This window comes from Eubalaena glacialis, chromosome 1 (genome assembly GCF_028564815.1).
Source record: "Eubalaena glacialis isolate mEubGla1 chromosome 1, mEubGla1.1.hap2.+ XY, whole genome shotgun sequence".
Classification (NCBI taxonomy): Eukaryota; Metazoa; Chordata; class Mammalia; order Artiodactyla; family Balaenidae; genus Eubalaena; species Eubalaena glacialis.
In genome coordinates, this window is record NC_083716.1 from 207,724,508 (window position 1) to 207,744,362 (window position 19,855).

Below are 19,855 nucleotides of genomic sequence, written 5' to 3' on the forward strand. Positions count from 1 at the left end.
AAGCAGGATGATTTCTGATTACCCAGCATTCCTGCTCTATACAGGGTCTTTCACTAATGTATTAGGCTACTAATTTAAGTTATGTAGTCTGAACTTTTCTTGCCTCCAAACAGTCATCCCCACCCAGGGTCAAGGATTTCATCAACAGTGCATTTCATATAGCTCTTATAAGTTAAACATTAACTTGGAAACAGGTTTAATTTTGTATCTGGATTTTAGTTCAGTAGTTAACTACTTCTCATCTGAGTATACTTTTCTCAAGTGTAGAAGGTAACTTTATTTTTTAATATCTAAAGATTTTACTTTATATTATCTGTGTTAGGCACCATGTAATTCCCCGTTTCTTTTGACATTATTTCTTTACTTAATGTGCTTGTGGTAAGAGAGATGGCGCTGAAAACAATTTTGGTTTCTACATTATCATACAACTTTTTGGAATTCGTATGTTGCATAGAACAGATACGTACGTATCCCTGTCTCAGCTGCTCCCCTTAGATAGGCATAAGGATATATTTCTGTTCAACATTTAGCCTTTTGGTAGTGGGACAGTTGGTCACCAAAATATGCAGAAGAAACTGAGTCCTCAAATTCTTTGATAAGATTAAGTCATTTTTGTTCTGTGTAATGGAAAGTATCAAATGCGTTAACTCAGTAAAAAGATACAAAGTGAGTAAAAACATGACATTTTGAAATGTGGCAATGTGGGTTGAAATTCATGGTTCATATTTGTCACTAGCTTTTTTTTTTTTGAGCTTCAATTTACACTGAAAAATTTTGTGAAACTTCAGAATTAGAGCCAAGATTTAGTCCCAATTCTGTTTCTGATTTTAAGGACCCAAAGACAGGTTAACCTAGTTTCTTTATATTTCAGTTTTTTCATGTGTCAAATGGAAAAAATAATTATTTTGCGTATCTTTCAAAGTTGTTGAGAACAAAATGAATTGACTGTATTTAAATGCACTGTAAGGGTAAGCTAAGAAATATAAAAATGTAATCTTTATTAGCATGTAAAGAATACGTATATGAGCATGAGAGTATGTGTATCAAGATTACTTCCATTTTGTGTTTATATGGTATAATGATAGTGGGAAATACTCTCTTGTCTTTTTACCAGTAGTGATGAAGGTGTGCTCATGAACGTCTTAATTTTTATTTTATTTTATTTTTAAATTAATTAATTAATTTTTGGCTGCGTTGGGTCTTTGTTGCTGCACTCGGGCTTTCTCTAGTTGCGGTGAGTGGGGGCTACTCTTCGTTGAGGTGTGCAGGCTTCTCATTGCGATGGTTTCTGTTGCGGAGCACGGGCTCTAGGTGCGCAGGCTTCAGTAGTTGTGGCATGTGGGCTCAGTAGTTATGGCTCGTGGGCTCTAGAGCGCAGGTTCAGTAGTTGTGGCGCACGGGCTTAGTTGCTCCGCGGCATGTGGGATCTTCCTGGACCAGGGCTCAAACCCGTGTCCCCTGCATTGGCAGGAGGATTCTTAACCACTGCACCACCAGGGAAGTCCCCCCATCTTAATTTTTAATCTGTATTTATTTTTGCTTTCAAGCATAGCGCTTAATTATCCCAGTAATGATTTGGGATTTTTTTTTTTACTCTAAACCAAGTTTGTTTTGGATCTTGGTGATGCTCCATTTCCTGCTGTTGCCCTTTGTCCTGCTAAATCTGGAATATGACTGAAATAGATAGTTTTGCAATGAGCTCAGAGTAAACTTCCTTTTCAGAATAAAAGTTTTGCTTCATAAGGAAAACAGAATTTAGAGGTGTTTTATTCAGATAAAAAGGCATGCGCCTCTTTTTATATATAGATTTGGAAAAAACCGGATGAATGAATATTCTTCTAATGAGAAAATTGTAATTTATTTATACAATTTTGGTTGTAATTGTAAGTGAAACTTTTGGCAAGACGTACCAATATACATCAACCCTTATAATTTAGCCCTTTTTTTTTTTTTCTCATTTCAAATGAGGAACCTCCATACTGTTCTCCATAGTGGCTGTATCAATTTACATTCCCACCAACAGTGCAAGAGTGTTCCCTTTTCTCCACACCCTCTCCAGCATTTATTGTTTCTAGATTTTTTGATGATGGCCATTCTGACCGGTGTGAGATGATATCTCATTGTAGTTTTGATTTGCATTTCTCTAGTGATTAATGATGTTGAGCATTCTTTCATGTGTCTGTTGGCAATCTGTATATCTTCTTTGGAGAAATGTCTATTTAGGTCTTCTGCCCATTTTTGGATTGGGTTGTTTGTTGGTTTAATTCCAGGTGGTACAGAATTCAGGATAGGACAGGGGCTTAAGAACATAGTTTGGCAGGATTCTGGGCTGGGTTTATGCGGATCTCATAGCTGACGTAGAAATGGCTGAGAGGAACTAAAGATGAGCCACTGTATGGGTTTTTTTTTTTTTTTTTTTTTTAACAAAAGTTTATTCTTAAATGTGCAGTAGGTTCCAAGACAACACTTATTCTAGCTATGGGTGGCAACAGATGTTATGGCAGGGAATCCAGATGTTTAATCCAGATGTTTAAACGGGAATGGAATTAAGGATCATCATTGCTTCAGGCACAAGGAGCAGCTTACTTTTTGCCAGATTTCTTAATTCCACCTGTGACCAGGGGGCCTTTCCCCACGGTCTTCGCTTTTAGCTCCTCAAGTTTCTTTTGCTCTTCCTTCTGTTTCTGCTTGAATGCCTTATCTTCCTCATCCATATCCTTGGCTTGCTTCTTGGGCTGCTTCAGGGGCTTCTTCTTGCCACCTTCGCGGCCCGACATGGCGCCTGCTGCCCTTTCCCCCAACCCTGCTACCGCAGCCTATTTTTAATAAGTCTCTGGTATGTGCAAAGTGTAGGTAGATATAGCTCTCAGTTTACTCTGGTTTAATAATGACTTTGTATATAAAGAAAGTAATGTTGTTTGACTCTAAGGCAAAACAAAACAAAATCATCAGCTTAGTAGTATTTGTTGCCAATTACATGTTCATTTTAGGAAGTTAGATGTGAAAGAAAGCAAGAAATGAGTATTTTTTGTCAATAGATGTGAGATTTGCCCTTAGGAAAGGAATATTACTACCTTTGTGGTTTGACTTGAGGAGCTTATGCACTACTCTAAAAAGTTGTTAAGATGCATGAAAATTTTTTATTATTCTTTCCTTTTGTAAAAAGCGAAAAATTTATGCATTTTGAAGAGAAACCAGAGTTATTATTCTTTCCTTTTGAATATCAAAATTTAAATTTCCCTGGTAGAAGGTTGAATTGATAGCCCTTCAATGTGTAGATGTGGAGGAAGAGGGAAAAGGAAGAGCCTAAAATAATTTTTAGGTTTTTTGGTTTTGCAGACTGGTACTAGGTCATCCCATTCACCAAGTTAGCTAGTGCAAGTTCACTAGGTTTTCAGGTAAACATGTGAGTTCGCAGTGCCTGGGGGATATCTAGGTAGAGAAACACCCCACGAAATGGAGTTCAGAAGGCCGTCTATGCTGGAAATAAAGATTTGAGAGTTGTCATTGCTGGCAATTATTGAAGAGTTACATGAGAGTAAGAAGGGAAGAGGCTCAAAAGTCAGGGAGTCCTGAAGAATATTATCTTTTAAGAGGAGGATAGAGGAAGAAGAGCCAGGCGTTTGAATGGGAGGAGAGCCAGGAGTGAGTGGTTGCCTCAGAAAGTAGAGGGATGTCAAATTCAACATAGCTTTGAAGAAGAGCATTATGGAGTGTGTATTGGATTCCACAGTTAAGAGATTATTGGTGGCTTTAGCAAAGTAGTTCTAAAAAGAGTGGGGAAAAAAGATGTTAAAAATACAAGTCCCCATTTTATTTTTAAATTGAATCCAACAGACTTAAAATCACTGACAAACTGCTATTAAAGTTTTAAAATGTTTACTCTTGATTTTTGTACTTATCTGGCCAGGGACCTTTCAAACGTATTCTTAACTATATCTAAGGAATATCAGCATTTTCTTTTAATTTATGTCTTGTGACTTAGATTTAGACTGGTAAAATTATTCTCTGGTTGAACCACAGCATTAACTGATCCATGCATTTCACACAAAAGTCATTCAAGCATTTCAAAACAGTTTGTCTCTAAAAAAAACCCCAGTGGTTTTGTTTGATGCCTTTAATTTAACTACTACATGATCTTCCCTGATAATAAACTTTAGAATAGTAGGAAAGATATGTACTATTTCAATTTATGGTGTCATTGTGAGGTGGGTTTATACTTTTTTATTGAATAATTTTGACTTATGATTTTTGTCAAAATATAACATTTAAGTTTTAAAATATAAAATTTCATTTTTCTAATGAATGAACCTCATTTGAAGCATGACAATACATAGACTTTCTAATTTAGATTTATGCTCTAAGAAAAAGTAGTAAAGATGTTTTACTTTTACACCAAGCTTTAAAAAATTTTAAATTTAAGGTATACAAGTTAACTGTAGAAAATTTAGAAAATACAGATATGCAAAAAGAAAGTAAAAATTTCATTATTCAGAGATTTTTAGTTAGAGTACTTTTATGCATGTGATCGAAAAGTGTGAATTAGTACGTTTACTACTACAAATCATTAGGATATCAAATTTGAAAAACTTCCATCTGATATGAAACTTGAATATTGTTTTAAACTTTTAAGTCCAATTTAGCTAGTTTTTATTGGATGCCTACTGTATGTACATGTTATTTACTGTCATTTTATCCCTTGAATTTAGTATTTTTCCTCTTTTAAAAACTTTGGTCATTTAAAAAAAATTAATAAACTATTTTTTTAGAGCAGTTTTAGGTTCACAGCAAAATTGAACAGAAAGTACAGGAGGTTCCTACGTACCCCCTGTCCCCATATATGCACAACCTTCCCTATTATTGACATCCTGCACCACAGTGCTACATGATCACTTGACTGACTTCCCAAAAACACTTGAAGCAGAAATTTCTTTACCTGTTAACTATGTGTGAAACTCCAAGATGAACACAAAAAGCAACAGGACATATTATACCTAACATTCCAATACTCTAGATGTTGGTCTTTTCAAGCCTTGCTAATTTTAACTGAGAATTCTCTACACTCTATTGATCAAATGTAGAACTTCATTAAAGTAGTTATCTGAATGAATAGTTACTTAAAATTTAAGAAATACCTAAAGTAAAAATTAAAATCTTTCCCACTAGGGGTTGGTGTATTCTAAGCCTATTTTTATGCACAGGCCTCTATTAGAATATTGCTTCTTTTGTTTGTGTTAAAGTGGTTTCCAAATCTTTCCTGGATGTGACTGGCTTTTATCAGAATTTCCATCAAAATTTTATAACTTTCATCTGGTTAATTGACTGTGACTTCATCTGAGATCATGCTTTTCCAACTAGAGTCAGTTTCCCACTTAGATTGTAGGATGTGAGACCTAAGGGAGGATGAATGAAGTCATTAGTGATTGCTTAGTTGAAGAGGTAGCATTTGATTGAGGTTTTAAAGAATTAATAGTTTAATAGTCACAGAGGGTGTTCCATACACATATAAAGCATGAACAAAAGTACAAAGGAAAAGCAATCTTAGTATAGATTCTCATCACTAATGTCAAATTATACCCTGCTGCTCTGTTTTCATGCCTATCTGTGTACACAATAACTTCATTTTACTGATTAATTTAGTATAATATGTTGAAGACATTTTGAACAGCAGGTAATCTCAACATGTTGGAGTACCAGCTATGCACATAAATCTAGCAAAAGGACATCACCATGAACACCTGTTAACCAGGTTTGCACAGGCAGTGACAAATGTAACAGCAGCCTTTCTGAGAGCAATTGTAAGATGCATTTTGATTTCAAAGATGCCAAAATGTAAAAAATTATATGTCTTAGAATCAGAGAAATATGGTATAAAAAGCAGTTGTAAAAAAGAATGTCTAGAAATAGGAAAGAAATCCCAATAATGATATTTAAAAACCAATAAATTGGATGCGAGTTTAGATAGCTGAAGAGAATTAGAGAGTTGGAAGGGAGGTCACAAGAATTCTTTTAGAATATATCCTAGGAAGTCAAAGAGTTGAAAATATGGAAGGTTCTGAAGGATAGTATGAAAACATTTAACACATATTTTTTAAAAAGTATTTGTTTGTTTATTTATTTATGGCTGTGTTGGGTCTTCGTTTCTGTGCGAGGGCTTTCTCTAGTTGTGGCAAGCGGGGGCCACACTTCATCGCGGTGCGCGGGCCTCTCACTCTCGCGGCCTCTCTTGTTGCGGAGCACAGGCTCCAGACGCGCAGGCTCAGTAATTGTGGCTCACGGGGCCAGCTGCTCCGCGGCATGTGGGATCTTCCCAGACCAGGGCTCGAACCCGTGTCCCCTGCATTGGCAGGCAGATTCTCAACCACTGAGCCACCAGGGAAACCCATAACACATATTTAATTGGACTCTGAAAAGGAGAGTAAAGAAAGCATGAAACAAATGTTAATATTTGAAGAGATTGCAGGTGAGAGCTTTCCAGGATTGATGGAAGTCTAGTAAAACTCAAGGAGAAAAAACAAATTCCATACCAAGATTCATCATAGTGAAACCACAGTGGTTCTGCAGAAAACCAAAGGGAAAGAGAAAATTCTGAAAAGTTGCCAGAGGAAAAAACGATTATCTTCAAAGGGATTACACATTAATAGCTGATTTTTCAGTAATAATGATGGAAGGGAAAGGATAATGGATTGATATCTTTAAAGAAAAGACTAATGTAGAATTTCCAACCAAGTGACATTTTTTCAAAGACAAAAGTGAAATAAAGTCATTTTCAGCAAAACAACAGTTCAATTCATCAGGAAAATATAACGGTTTTAAATTTGTGTGTACCTCATAACCTAGTCTCTGAAGCAAGCATTGACAGAACTACGGAGAAATGAACATATGACAATCATGGCAGGTTTTTTTTTCTTCAATTTATCATATTTTAGTATTTTTTTCTCAGTAATTGGTAGAATGAACAGACCAAAGAAAAAAATCAGTAAAGGTACAGAAGATTTAAACAATAGGATCGACAAATTTAAAAGGGATTTATGTAGAACAACACCCATACATTCCTTTCAAGCACACATATTTACAAAAATGATGATATGACAGACCTTAAAGCAAGTTTCAACAAATTTCAGATGATTGAAATAGTAGAGTATGTTTTCTGACACGAATGTAGTTAAGGAAGAAATGTTGCTAAGGAAGAAATAGCAAAAAGATTTTTAAAAAGTCATGAACTACAATTTAAAACAAACCTTTGATTAAAGAACAAGTAATAAAGGAAAATTAGAATTTCGGGGAGGTGGTACTGAATGATAAAAGTAAGCATTTTAGAACTTCTAAATGGGGAGCGCCTATAGCATTACTTAGGAAAATTTATGGCTATAAATGTGTTAGAGAAAGAGGTTAAAAATAAATGAACTAGTCATTTGTGGTAGCCAGCCTTCAAGATCCCTACCTCCTGGTATTCACGCCCTTTTATAGTCCTCTCCTACATTGTATCAGGGTTTGTCTGTGACCAGTAGAATTTGGCAAAACTGATGGTATGTCATTTCCGAAATTAGAAAAGACACTGTTGTTTCTGTCTCAGTTACTCTTTTTTCCTTGGATCATTCGCTCTGGGGGAAGCAAGCTGCTATGTTGTGAGCAGCCCTATGGAGAAGCCCATGTTGTGAACAACTGAAACCTTGCCAGCCACCATGTGAGTGAAGTTGAAAGTAGTTCCTTCAGCCCGGTCAAGCTTTGCTATGACTGCAGCCCTAGTTTCCATCTTCATTACACGGTTGGGAGAAATGCTGAGCCACAGCCACCCACCTAACCTGTTTTTGAATTCTTGGCCCTAAAAAACTGAGATGATATTTGTTGTTCAAGCTCCTAAATTTAATTTGTTATGTAGGAATATATTATTAATATATCATCCATTTCAAGAAGACAAGGAAAGAACAGAATAGGCCCAAAGTAGAGTGAAGGAAATTGTAAGGGCTTTTTTTTTTTGATGTGAAAATTCTGAGATTTATTATTTTTCAGTTGTTGAAGGAAGTGTACATAAGAAGGTTGACGTGCATCACGGAATGTTTAATTTTAATAAAAATTATTCGTTATTTAACAGCTTGGGATGAATGACATAAATACAATCTGTATCTGGATATAATTTTAATTAAGAATCTGGAAGTGAGTTTGAAAATAAATTAATAGCTCTTCCTTCTGCAAATCTTTCTAGTAGTCATGGTGGTATCATAAGGAAATTATAAGGTTTATTACAGGAATTACTCATAATAAAATACTGGATCTAGGAAAAGATAATCGGTAGCTTCTAACATCACGTAAGAGATAACTAGAAATTTATCTTTTGAAGGACATATATAACACCACCTATGTTGTGTTTTTTGGGGAAAAAAAAAAATCTCTAAATCTGACAGTCTGTAGATCTACTACTTTGCAGGAAATACAGAGGACTGAGGAACATGTTAAATGACATAAAGATGTGCAGTCAGCAAAATCCCTGATGCGAGAAATACAAAATCACAAATGGCCCAGTGTCTTCAACAAATAAATTAGGGCAAAAAAAAAAAAAGAAATGTAATAGAAACCTACAGGTTTAAAAAGACTTAAAAGATGTACCAACAGTTTGCAATTTATGGACTTTATTTGGGTCCTGATCTTATCAGTTAAGAAAGGCATTTGTGGGACTTCCCTTGGTGGTCCAGTGGTTAAGACTTTGCCTTTCAATGCAGGGAGTGTGGGTTCAATCCCTGGTTGGGCAGCTAAGATCCCACATGCCTCGAGGCCAAAAAACCAAAACAAAAAACAGAAGCAATATTGTAACAAATTCAATAAAGACTTTAAAAATGGTCTACATCAAAAAAAAGAGAAAAATCTAAAGCAAAGGCTTTTGTGAGCAAGTCAGGAAAATTTGAACATCAACTGATATTAAAGAACTAATTTTTTTAGATATGATAATGTCATTTTAAAAGAGATCTTTTATGGATATACGTTGAAATATTTGTGAAATATGAAATATTTGTGAAATATGAAATATTTGATGAAATATGATATCTGGTTTGCTTAAAAGTAACATTAGAGGATGGGGCTATAGGTGAAAGAAGATTGGTTATGCATGATTTGAAAGTTGTTGAAACTGAGTCATACCATTCTCTCCACCTTTTTTGTATGTTTGTGATTTCATTTAATAAAATGCTTTTAGAGCAGAAATTAATAATAAACATAATAGGATCAACCAAATAAAAAGTTGGTTCTTTGATAAAATTAATGTAATTGAGTCAGGAGGATAAGGTTTGTGGTTGTATGCGTTTCAGAAATTTTATATTCACCGCTTCCAATGGCGTTCCTAAGGCATAGTTCATCTTTTTAAAATTTATTTATTTATTTACTTATTAAATGTTTTTTGAAGCAGCTAAGTTCTATTAGAAAACCTTGAGGGCTGGCCTGAAAGACTAATCATCATTAATAATAGTGTTTCTGTGGGAGGAATTTATCTTCTTTTGCTAGGACATTAAAAATATGTTATGAATATAACTGAAATGAACTTTTAAAATGCAACTCATGTGTAAGTTGCGAGTTGCCCAACATATGGTTGAAATATATGTATGTATCTAAAAGTTTATAAAACTTGAAAGAATACTACAACCCAAATATCATTGTGTGGAGGAAGTAAGGTGTTTCCCCCATTCTTACCTGTAACCCTAGCCCTTAAGAGCTAGGTGAAATTGTATGGATCCCTTAATTCTGTTACCCACTAAAGCCTCCCAGTGGAGGAGTGGATGTTGTAAGAAGGTAAAAGCCTCCTGTGCTTTAATGTAATTTAAATAATCACATTCGGCTAGTGGTCACTGCACTGGACAGCACATCTAAGTGTTTAGACTTCATCCTCTGGTAATGGGGGGATGTTGAAAGTATTTGAACAGGAGAGAAAAGATGATTAGATTCAAATTTAACAAACCCCATTAGTAACTGTGTGTAGGTGAGAGAAACTGAAGCTACAGAGACCTGTAGGGAGCTACATAACAGTCCAAATGAAGGACTGTCTTAACGGCAGATGATTGGATGAATATTTGAGTACAAGATCAATAAAGTTGATTTTAATTATTTTATAATTGCTTATTTTATTGAACATTTGCTAAATGTCAGGTACTGCTGAGTGTCTTACATGTATTATCTCATTCAGTGCTTTCAACAGCCCTGTGAGGGGAAGTATTACCTTCATTTTATAGATCAAGAACAGATCAGAGAGATGAAGTAACCTGCCCAAAGTCACACTGAGAGTAAATGCAAAGAGATTTGAAAGGAAAAGAACACAGTTAAAATCATGTGGCACAGGGGATCATGAAATATTTAAATGTGTATGTGTAGCATAGAACATTCCTGTTTTGTGAGTGAGCCGTAATTTAGGCACATAATAGGTTATAAAAATAGCATTAGGGACTTCCCTGGTGGTGCAGTGGTTAAGAATCCGCCTGCCAATGCAGGGGACACAGGTTCAATCCCTGGTCCGGGAAGATCCCACATGCCGCGGAGCAACTAAGCCTGTGCACCACAACTACTGAGCCTGTGCTCTAGAGCCCGTGAGCCACAACTGCTGAGCCCGTGTGCCACATCTACTGAAGCCCGTGCGCCTAGAGCCCGTGCTCCGTAACAATAGAAGCCACCGCAGTGAGAAACCTGTGCACCACAATGAAGAGTAGCCCCCGCTCTCTGCAACTAGAGAAAGACCATGCGCGGCAACGAAAACCCAATGCAGCCATAGGTAAATAAGTAAATAAATAAATTAAAAAATAAATTAATAAATTTTTAAAAAGTAACATTATACTTAGCATATACTATGTGCCCTTGACGAGGTTATTTAATTTTCACAACCCTGTAAAGAAAGGTACTATCATTATCTTCATTTTTATAGAAGAAACTGTTGTGCAAACATAGGGTGACTTGTTCAAGAAAGTGACAGAGCAGGGGTTAGAGTGCATGTAATCTGGCCTCAGTGCTCCTGCAGTACTTAATACATTTGTGTGTTGTGTTAATAAATATCGTACAAATGGAGAGATAGACCCTACTGTGGTGTTTCATTGTACCCAACTCTCTTAACCATGAAAGTGGCTAAGCTTGAGATTTAATTAATATTGTTTCTGGGTGTGTGGACATTTTTCCTTTTATGGCCTTTGGCAGTAAAGTATAGATCCTCTTAAGGGTTTTCTCAGGCTATGTGGAATGTGGCTGTTTTATGTCTTAAATTGTTTATGGCCTTGAGTTTACTGATCCTTAGTTCCTCTTTTCCTCTTTTTGTCCACTAAGCTCCATTTTATTCCTGCTCACAGTTCAAAGACAGTGTAGTGTAGTGTAGTGTAGTAGAAAGAGCACAGTTGGATTCATATATCTTTGCATTTTAATCCCAGCACTGTCGATGGCTAGCTGTATGACTATGAATAAGTTATATATCCTTAGAACTTTGCTTTTCTAACCCATAAAATGGGGAAAATGAAACCTTCTCTTGATGGTTGTAAGGAGTAAATGGGATGATGTATACTTTTTAAATACCTGCTATAATACTTTGCACATTGCAGAATCTCAAAAAAAAAATGTAACTGCTTCACTTCTTACTAAATAAAACATTTCCAGCTTTAAGTACCATTTCTTTCTTTATAGTTAGTTGCTCAACTTCCTAGGAGAACTCTGTACTTATCAAACTGAATTACCAAACACTTGGTAACTCTTACTTTCAGACTTTGAACCAGATACGGTAGAGTTTCTAAATAAACTATGAGGAGAAATACATTAATTCTTTATGGCATTATGAACTGTTTTGTGTTGAACTTTTACAGAGTTTATTAAAACTCTGCTTTATTAAAAAGGAACCATGATAAGGAAAACTCCGGCTACTTGTATTTCTGGAGTCTTATCCTGATGAATGAATGAATGAATGAATGAATGATGTGCTGGTTGGAAATGAAAAAAGCAATTAATGAAATCCTTGAGAAAATTTCTCACAAGAGGTAGTTCTTTTTCTGAAATATTTCTGTCTTCTCAGTGATGATGTGGATTATAACAATTTATGATCTGATTTTGGAACAGTATATTAATAGAAAAAATAAATACACAAAAGGTCAGCAGTCTGCATATTCTGGGAACATTTTTTTAGGAATTCTGATTTGTGTGTAATGCTTTTATTTTAGGGAAATAAATGATTTGAGTTCCCTTTATCCAAGAGCAGTGCCTAACCAGTGATATTTAATGAGTAAGTAAGACTCCTGAGTATCATGTTGAAATTGACTGGAGTAAAAAAGTGTTAAGGAGGTGAAGGAAACAAATTTGAGCATCATTTTTAATGATGCAATTTATATTTAAAAAGACATTTCTGAGGAATCATGGTTTTTTTCAAATCATCTTTGAGATGTAACTTACAGACCTTAAAATGCACAGATTTTAAGTGTCAAATATGATGAGTTTTGATACAAGCAAACATTTGTGTCACTACTACCTAATAAAACAAATGGAAAATTTCTATTACCTAGGAAAGTTTTCTTTGTGCCCCTTTGTAGTCAGTCCTCTGAAAGACAGTCAGTGATCTAATTTCTGTCACCATAGCCTGCTCTAGAACTTTGTATAAGTGAAATTACACAGTGTATATGCTTAATGCCTGGCGTCTTTTGCTCAACATGTTTTTGAAATTTCTATTCATTGTCGTATCAACAGTTCATTCATTGTTATTGCAGAATAGCATTCCATTGTTTGAGTATACCACAATTCATCAGTTAACCTGTTGACAGAATTTTGGTTTGTTTCCAGTTTTGGGCTATTAAAAATAAATCTTCTATGAACATTTTTGTACAACTTGTTTTTGTGGATATATGTTTTCACTTCTCTTAAGAGGAATGACTGGGCCATGTGGTAAATTTATGTTTAAAAGAAACTGCCAAACTGCTTTCCAAGTGATTATACCATTTTATACTCCCACCAGAAATGTGAGTTCCAGTTACTCCACATCTTTACCAACACTTGGTATGGAAAGTCTTAAATTTTAGCCATTCTAGTGGGTGTGTAATGGTATTCCATTTCATTTTAATTTGCATTTCCCTGGATAACTAATAATGTTGAGAATGCTTTTGCATGCTACTCGGCCATTTGTGTATCTTCTTTTGTGAAATGTCTGAGCCTTTTGCCCATTTTTAAATTGAGTTGTTGTCCTTTTTACATTGATTCATAGGAGTTCTTTATATATTCTTGGTACAAGTCCTTTGTCAGATATATGTGCTGAGAATATTTTCAGCTGGCATATGGCTTGCCTTTTCATTTTCTTAATGGTGTCTTCTGATGAATCAAAGTTTTAAATTTTGGTTAAGACCAATTATTATTTTTTTCTTTTTTTGCTTTGTGATTTTTGCGTCCTAGCTAAGAAATCTTTGTCTACCCCAAGGTTGCAAAGGTATTCTGTATTTTCTTTTAGAAGATTTTTTAGTTTTTATGTTTAGGTTAATGATCCATCTCCCATTTTATTTTATTTATGCATTTTATATTTTTCATTAATGCATTGGGCACCTGGTCAGTGCCAGGAACTGTTTTAGGCACTTGGTGTCCATTAGTAAACAAAAAGAAATCACTTGTGGTGGGCCCTTAGATAGGCCTTGAAATTGTGAAGCCTACAGTCTAGGGGAAATGACAGATAATAAATAAATAAATCATACAGTGTGTTAGAAGGTGAGAAAGCACCATGAAGTGGGACAACAGAATAGGGTAGAAGGTAAAGGTTAGTAAGAAGGTTTGTAACTTTAAGAAAGGGTGGTAAAATTTGACTTCATTGAGAATAAGCCATTTAAAGAATGACCTGAAGATGTAGGAGTTAGCCATTCAGCTATCTGGTGGAAGAGTGTCCTGGGTAGAGAAAACAGCCATTGCAAAGGCCTGAGATGGGAGCATGTCTGGTATGTCCCAGTAACAGCCAGGAAGCCAGTATAGTACAGGGTGACAGTGGATAAGGCCACAGAGATAGGGGAGGGCAAATTGTTTAGAATCTTATAGGACATTTTTCAGATTGTAGCTCTCTGTGTGAGTGCCATGGGTTCACTATACTTAATATACATTTTAAAACAACACATATGTCTTCCTGTATATCATTTAGAGATTTCATATTATTGCTTCTTTAGATTTATCAATTCATATCTGCTCAATAGGAGTGAAAGCATTTTTTAAAAAAATTCCTGACAGATGTACTTAATATTACAATGGTTTTCTTATTTCAGAAAGATCCAGATTACCTGAAGCTGTGGTTGGACAATTTTGTTTCTAGCTATGAACAATTCTTAGATGTTGACTTTGAAAAGCTGCCTACCAGGTATGTTGAAACACTTAATTTCCTACCCTTGGGTGAGTTTGTTAATTTTTGGTACAAAAACTTCATTGATGACATTACAAGGATGGCAGTTATGTGACACACATGCTACTCCTGCATAACCCTGCTTTCATGGCAGACATTTCTGATTGATCACAGCAGTCTTTCTTGCTGATACTAGACGTGACTTCTAGAAGCCTCTTCTTTACTTTGTTAAGCCACTGGCAACTGCGTGTCCTGCAGTTCATTTCAATTCTGACACTACCTGGAGTTAGTGCCAGATCCCATGAGTTAAAGGCAAAGTCCTCCACAAGACTGCCCTCACTTCAGACATCATTAGCAAGTCTTGGGAGCCACCGACATTTCTGATCAACAGGCTATAAATTTGGGGGTTGTCATGACTCCCTCAGGTTCAATAATTTGTTAGATTAACTCACAGAATTCACTGAAAGTCCTATACTTATGATTACAGTATTATTATAAAGGATACATGTAGGGCAGGGCCTGGGAGGGTCTTGGATGCAGGGCTTCCATGCTCCCTCCCTTTGGAGTCAGGGCATGTTGCTCTCCCTGAACATCAGTGCGTTCAAAGAAGGAAGCTCTTTGAGCTTTGGGTGTCTTGGGTCTTATTACTTCATTGACCGTGTGATTGAACTCAGTCTCCAGCTCCTCTCCCCTCCCAGAAAGTTGGGGGGGGTGAGTTATTCAGATGTGGCCAGCCCCTTTTTTGAAACTATCTAAGGGTCCACCATGCGTCACTTCATTCATTTGCATAAAATTTCTTTATTATATGACAGGCATTCTATTGTAGTTGAAACTTATTATACTTCTTTTCCTGGCTTTAGAGAAGGGCCTTAGAAAACATCTTGGAGGAGGTTAAGTTTTCAGATTTTTAAAAACTAGGTTTGAAAATCATAAGATGAGGGAAAAATAAACATCTTGGAGGAGGTTAAGTTTTCAGATTTTTAAAAACTAGGTTTGAAAATCATAAAATGAGGGAAAAATTAACATCTTATGGAAATGTATAAGTGAAAGTACAAATATTTTCTCCCATTCCTCTGCCTACATCTGTTGCTGCAGTCTCACTGTTCCCAGGCCCACTTCCCAGATAAAGTTCGTATTGTATCTCAAGTCATCTTGTGGACCTAGGTAAGAGAGGTTAGGTTTGCTGTGGTTCAGAGCTGGAGAAATGAGGACATACTTTTAGCCACAAAAGGAACTCCATTTATAGAGATGTGTTGAGAGAGGAGGGGAGAAATGGGTGGTGGTTGAGGATGAAAAAGTATCTGGTGAATTAAAAATCTTCAAGGACGAAAATATTTGCAGTTTGGGGGTGGAGGTAAGCAGTGAGAGTTTAGACACAGGTGAGTTGAATCTGGAGAATCACATAGGAGCCAGATCATGAAGTGCCACAAATGCATTGCTAATGGACTTTGACTTTTTGTTATGGAAGATACAAGGCTCTACTAAAGAATTTTCTGCATAAGAGTATCATGATCTAGTTTGTTTTTTAAAAGTCACTTTGGTGGCATTATGGAGGTTGGATTGGAAAGGGTTGAGACTGAAGGCAAGAAGCCCAGTTAAGAGGTAATTGTAATAATTCAGAGAAAAAAATCATTAGAGCTTTGGGCCAAGGCAGTGAACTTAAGAAACAATATGGTTATGCTCAGAAAGCACAAGTACTTCATTTATAAATACAATTTCAGAGTTCTTCACCATTAGATTATTTGTAACAGGTTTATAAAGGTTGAAAATCAGTATTAAATCTTGAACTCAAAATAAGATTATGTATTATTGATTTCTACTCATAAAAGAGTATTCTTGTAGTTTATACTTAGGAGTGCTTTTATTTTAAAAATTTATAGCTCATTTTAAATCATGAGCCTAAGGATCTTATGGAGTCAGGATTTTGGCCTTTGAATGCTTGGGTTTTTGTAAGATGCACTTGTTATCATCCATACATTATAAATGTCTCCTTTCTTGGGAGGTCATTTCTAAAAACACTATGTAGACTTATATTGCCACATATTTAAAGTGAGATGAAGAATCTCAAGAGCGTTTTTTTACTTGTGATTTAGTTGGTTTATTTAAAATTATATTTCATATCTTTGTCAGAAAACTGAACCATGAATTTAGATTTTGCTTGTAGTAAACTTTCAATTTTTCAAGTGAATATTATGTGTAAGATGTGTAAAACTAGTCTAGTCACCTTAAAGATAAGAAACTCACAGATAATCCTCATTTAAAGTATACTGACTTTATAGAATTTCCAAGTTAGAGAATTCATAATACAAGGCAAGGATTGCTTTTACCAGATTATAAAGCCTTGAAATTTAAGCTGGACTTTTTCCTATGTTAGAGAGAACAATTGGCAGCTGTTTACAATAGACATTGACTAGGCAAATTGAGGAGTGGAAAAGATTTCTGGAGTTTGGGAAATATCGGCAAAAAGAGCTTAGACTTTTGGACAATAAAGTCCTAGAGGTGGGAAAGTTCTTCTAAATTCTTAAATCCTCATCACATTAGGAACAAGGCCAAAAATTCCAACTTTGTCTATATGCCATGTCTAAGTAAGCCCCAATTTTATAATGAGAGTCAGTTAAAAAAAATAAAGATTGCTCTTTTAGAAGTTAATATTTTTTTCTGCCCAGTTAAATCAAAACGTGTGTAAATAGAAAATGGGACAATTGAGGACAAAAGGAACTACTCTTTTAAATAACTAAAATGGAATATTGGGAAATCTAATGTCTTCTTGCTTGTTGATTTAACATTTTTGGAAAAGTGCGGAGGAATAGTTTCACTTAGTCTTGAAAATCAGTTATATTTAAATATTTGTTTATTATTTTGAAGTTACTCTGGTTTTTCTAATCACGTCTTTTTAGCTCTTCAAAAAAAAATTAAATATAAAAATGAGTGTTTCTGATACCATCTATAAGTAAGAGAGAATGAAAGAATCCAAAGCTGCAAGTGAAATGATGTCCAGACTAAAATGAAACATGTATTTTTAGAACATGGTTATGTAGTATTAGGCAACCTTGGTAGTATGCTTTGTGACTTGTGTTTATTTTATAAAATGCTTTATTTTATGTTGTAGGGTGGTTCAGGAAGAGGCTAATAATATTTACATATGTGTTTATGTGACTACTGCTTAAGATGCTTCAGATTTCTTTGTCTGCAGTGAATACCTTTTACTCAATGTAAAAATAGTACTAATACGTCATGTTAAGCATTATCTGAAGAAGAGACTATTATAAAGTATAATTGTCATTTAATCATGGAAACTCTTCACAGTGCTTCTTTGCTATTTGAGCATTCTTCTTAACAGAGTTAGGGAAATAAGTATACAGTGGCTTATGAAAAGATTCTGAGGCTTTAGAGATAGTATATTTAAAATGCATTACATATTTAGAGTTCTTTACATACTTTAAAGCTGAAAATGCACATTGACTTTCTGGTTTCAGAGCCCAGTGAAATAGGGTGGATATCTGATATTACAGTTTTATAGATTAGGGAACTTCAGAGATTAAATGAAGTGCTTCATGTTACAGAGGTGGAACTTAGTATGCAGGCTTCTGACTTTGAATCTAGGGGGTTTTAATGTGAGAGGCACATACAAGGAGCCAGTTACATCTGGTATTAGCTTTTGCCCTTAAAGAACCATATTGTCTTCTTACACAGAAACCACTTGTCACAAAATATTGATGTATTGCTTTAAAAGAGTCTTCTATTGATGCCCATGCTTGGGGTTCTACATTCACCTCTATCTTTCTCCTTTCCTTTTGCTAGTTATCTTCTCTCCCTCTTCTGATCAGATGGCTTAGGGACCTTATAGGTAGGTGAATATTGTTTATTTAGTAAAGCAGTTAACAGATATTAAACTAGTTATAGGTACTTCATTTTTATTTGCTAGTTACCGTTTCTTTTAGAAATGGTATAGACACGTTGTATTTCTAAATAGTAGAAGGTGAACTAATCTTATATTTTAAATATTTTCTTTAACAATAGCACAATTGAAAATACTAAGTAGCCTTTTTCTCTCTCTCTTTTCAGTAAGCCTCCTCTGAATTACTAACCACTCTGCTCTAATAATCTTCTAAAATGTCACTATCCATTTGGTGGTACCATGCAGAGAGGAAGGCACAGAATATCTGGACTAAAAGAGCTTCTTTAGGATTTGAGCTGAAAATGTAGTTACTTTAAAGTGCCACAGATTTTCGTCCTGTATTTAAACACCCTTCTTATTTTGTTCCCCTTATATTGTAGGGTAGATGATGTGCCTCCAGGAATATCTCTGCTTCCTGATAATATTCTGCAGGTTCTGAGGACCCAGCTTCTACAGTGTGTTCAGAAAGTGGCAGACGGGTTAGAGGAAGAACAACAAGCCTTGTCAATTTTGCTTGTCAAGTTCTTCATTATTCTTTGCAGGTATCTGGTACAAATAAACTAGTTATCTGTTTTAAATAATTATTAGCAAACTAATAATGCATTTATTGGTTATTAATGATGTATGTTGTTCATATGGAGCTCTTAAGGATGAATGCAGCTTTTGCAATAGGCTTGTGGTTTGTTATTATATTGGAAAGCCTTTTACTATACCTACTTAGAGAGATTCAGCCAGGATAAAAAATAATTGCTTTAGAGTAAAGACAATGACAGGAGTTTTTATTTAAGAATTTATTGCACTGATATTTTTTATATGGACCTCACCAATAAACATGTACATACACATTTTTATACTGTGCATTATCATTTGTGAAATGTATTTTTCTAGTCTTTCATTTTATAATTTTACCAAAGAAAGTATAATTATTCCATAGCTTATATTTCCAGATTTATAGATTAGGTCTGTGGTACTTAAATTTTGGTGTGCATAAATGTCAACTGGGAAGCTTAATAGAAATACAGAGTTTGAGCCTTATGTATGGAAGTTCTGATCCAAAAGAGCTCAGGCATTTTGAATTTTCACACATTCCATTAATCTTCATATAAGAATTTGAGAACCGTTGGGGTTAGGGGCATCACATGCCTCTTAAAAATCTGTCTTCTTTTCTTGTTCTTAGAGGAAAAGCTTTCAGTCTTTTACCATTTAGTATGATATTTGCTGTGAAATTTTTATATATAGATTTTATTATGTTGAGGTAGTTTCCTTCTGTTCCTAGTTTGCTGACTGTTGTTATCAGGAATGGTTGCTGAATTTTGTCAAATGCTTTTCTGCATTAATTGAGATGATCGTCTGGGTTTTTTCCCCTTTATTCTGTTAATATGGCATATTACATTGATCAGCTTTCATATGTTTAACCATCCTTGCATTCCAGGAATAAATCACACTTAGTCATAGTGTGTAATACTTTTAATATACTGTTGAATTCTCTTTGCTAGTATTTTGTTGAAGATCTTTGCATTAATGTTCATAAGGGATGTTGGCTTGTAGTTTTCATGTAGTCTCTTGTTTGGCTTTGGGATCAGGGTAATACTGGCCTCATATAATGAGTTAGAAAGTGTTCCTTCCTCTTCAGTTTTTTGGAAAAATTT

The 19,855-nt window shown here is 35.1% G+C and overlaps 2 protein-coding genes across 2 annotated transcripts in view; one reads left to right on the forward strand and one right to left on the reverse strand.

Moving 5' to 3' along the window:
* The window catches only part of NBEAL1 (neurobeachin like 1), a 173,657-nt gene that overhangs the window by 5,033 nt on the left and 148,769 nt on the right, over window positions 1–19,855 (forward strand). The window contains exons 3-4 of the mRNA XM_061186681.1: window positions 14,235–14,326; window positions 18,587–18,748. Coding sequence (XP_061042664.1) covers window positions 14,235–14,326; window positions 18,587–18,748 — 254 coding nt within the window. The remainder of the gene's footprint in view (window positions 1–14,234; window positions 14,327–18,586; window positions 18,749–19,855) is intronic.
* LOC133100148 (translation machinery-associated protein 7-like) lies at window positions 2,583–2,793 on the reverse strand. The gene has a single exon (XM_061204126.1). The coding sequence runs from the start codon at window positions 2,775–2,777 to the stop codon at window positions 2,583–2,585; it is 195 nt and encodes a 64-aa protein (XP_061060109.1). The 5' UTR covers window positions 2,778–2,793.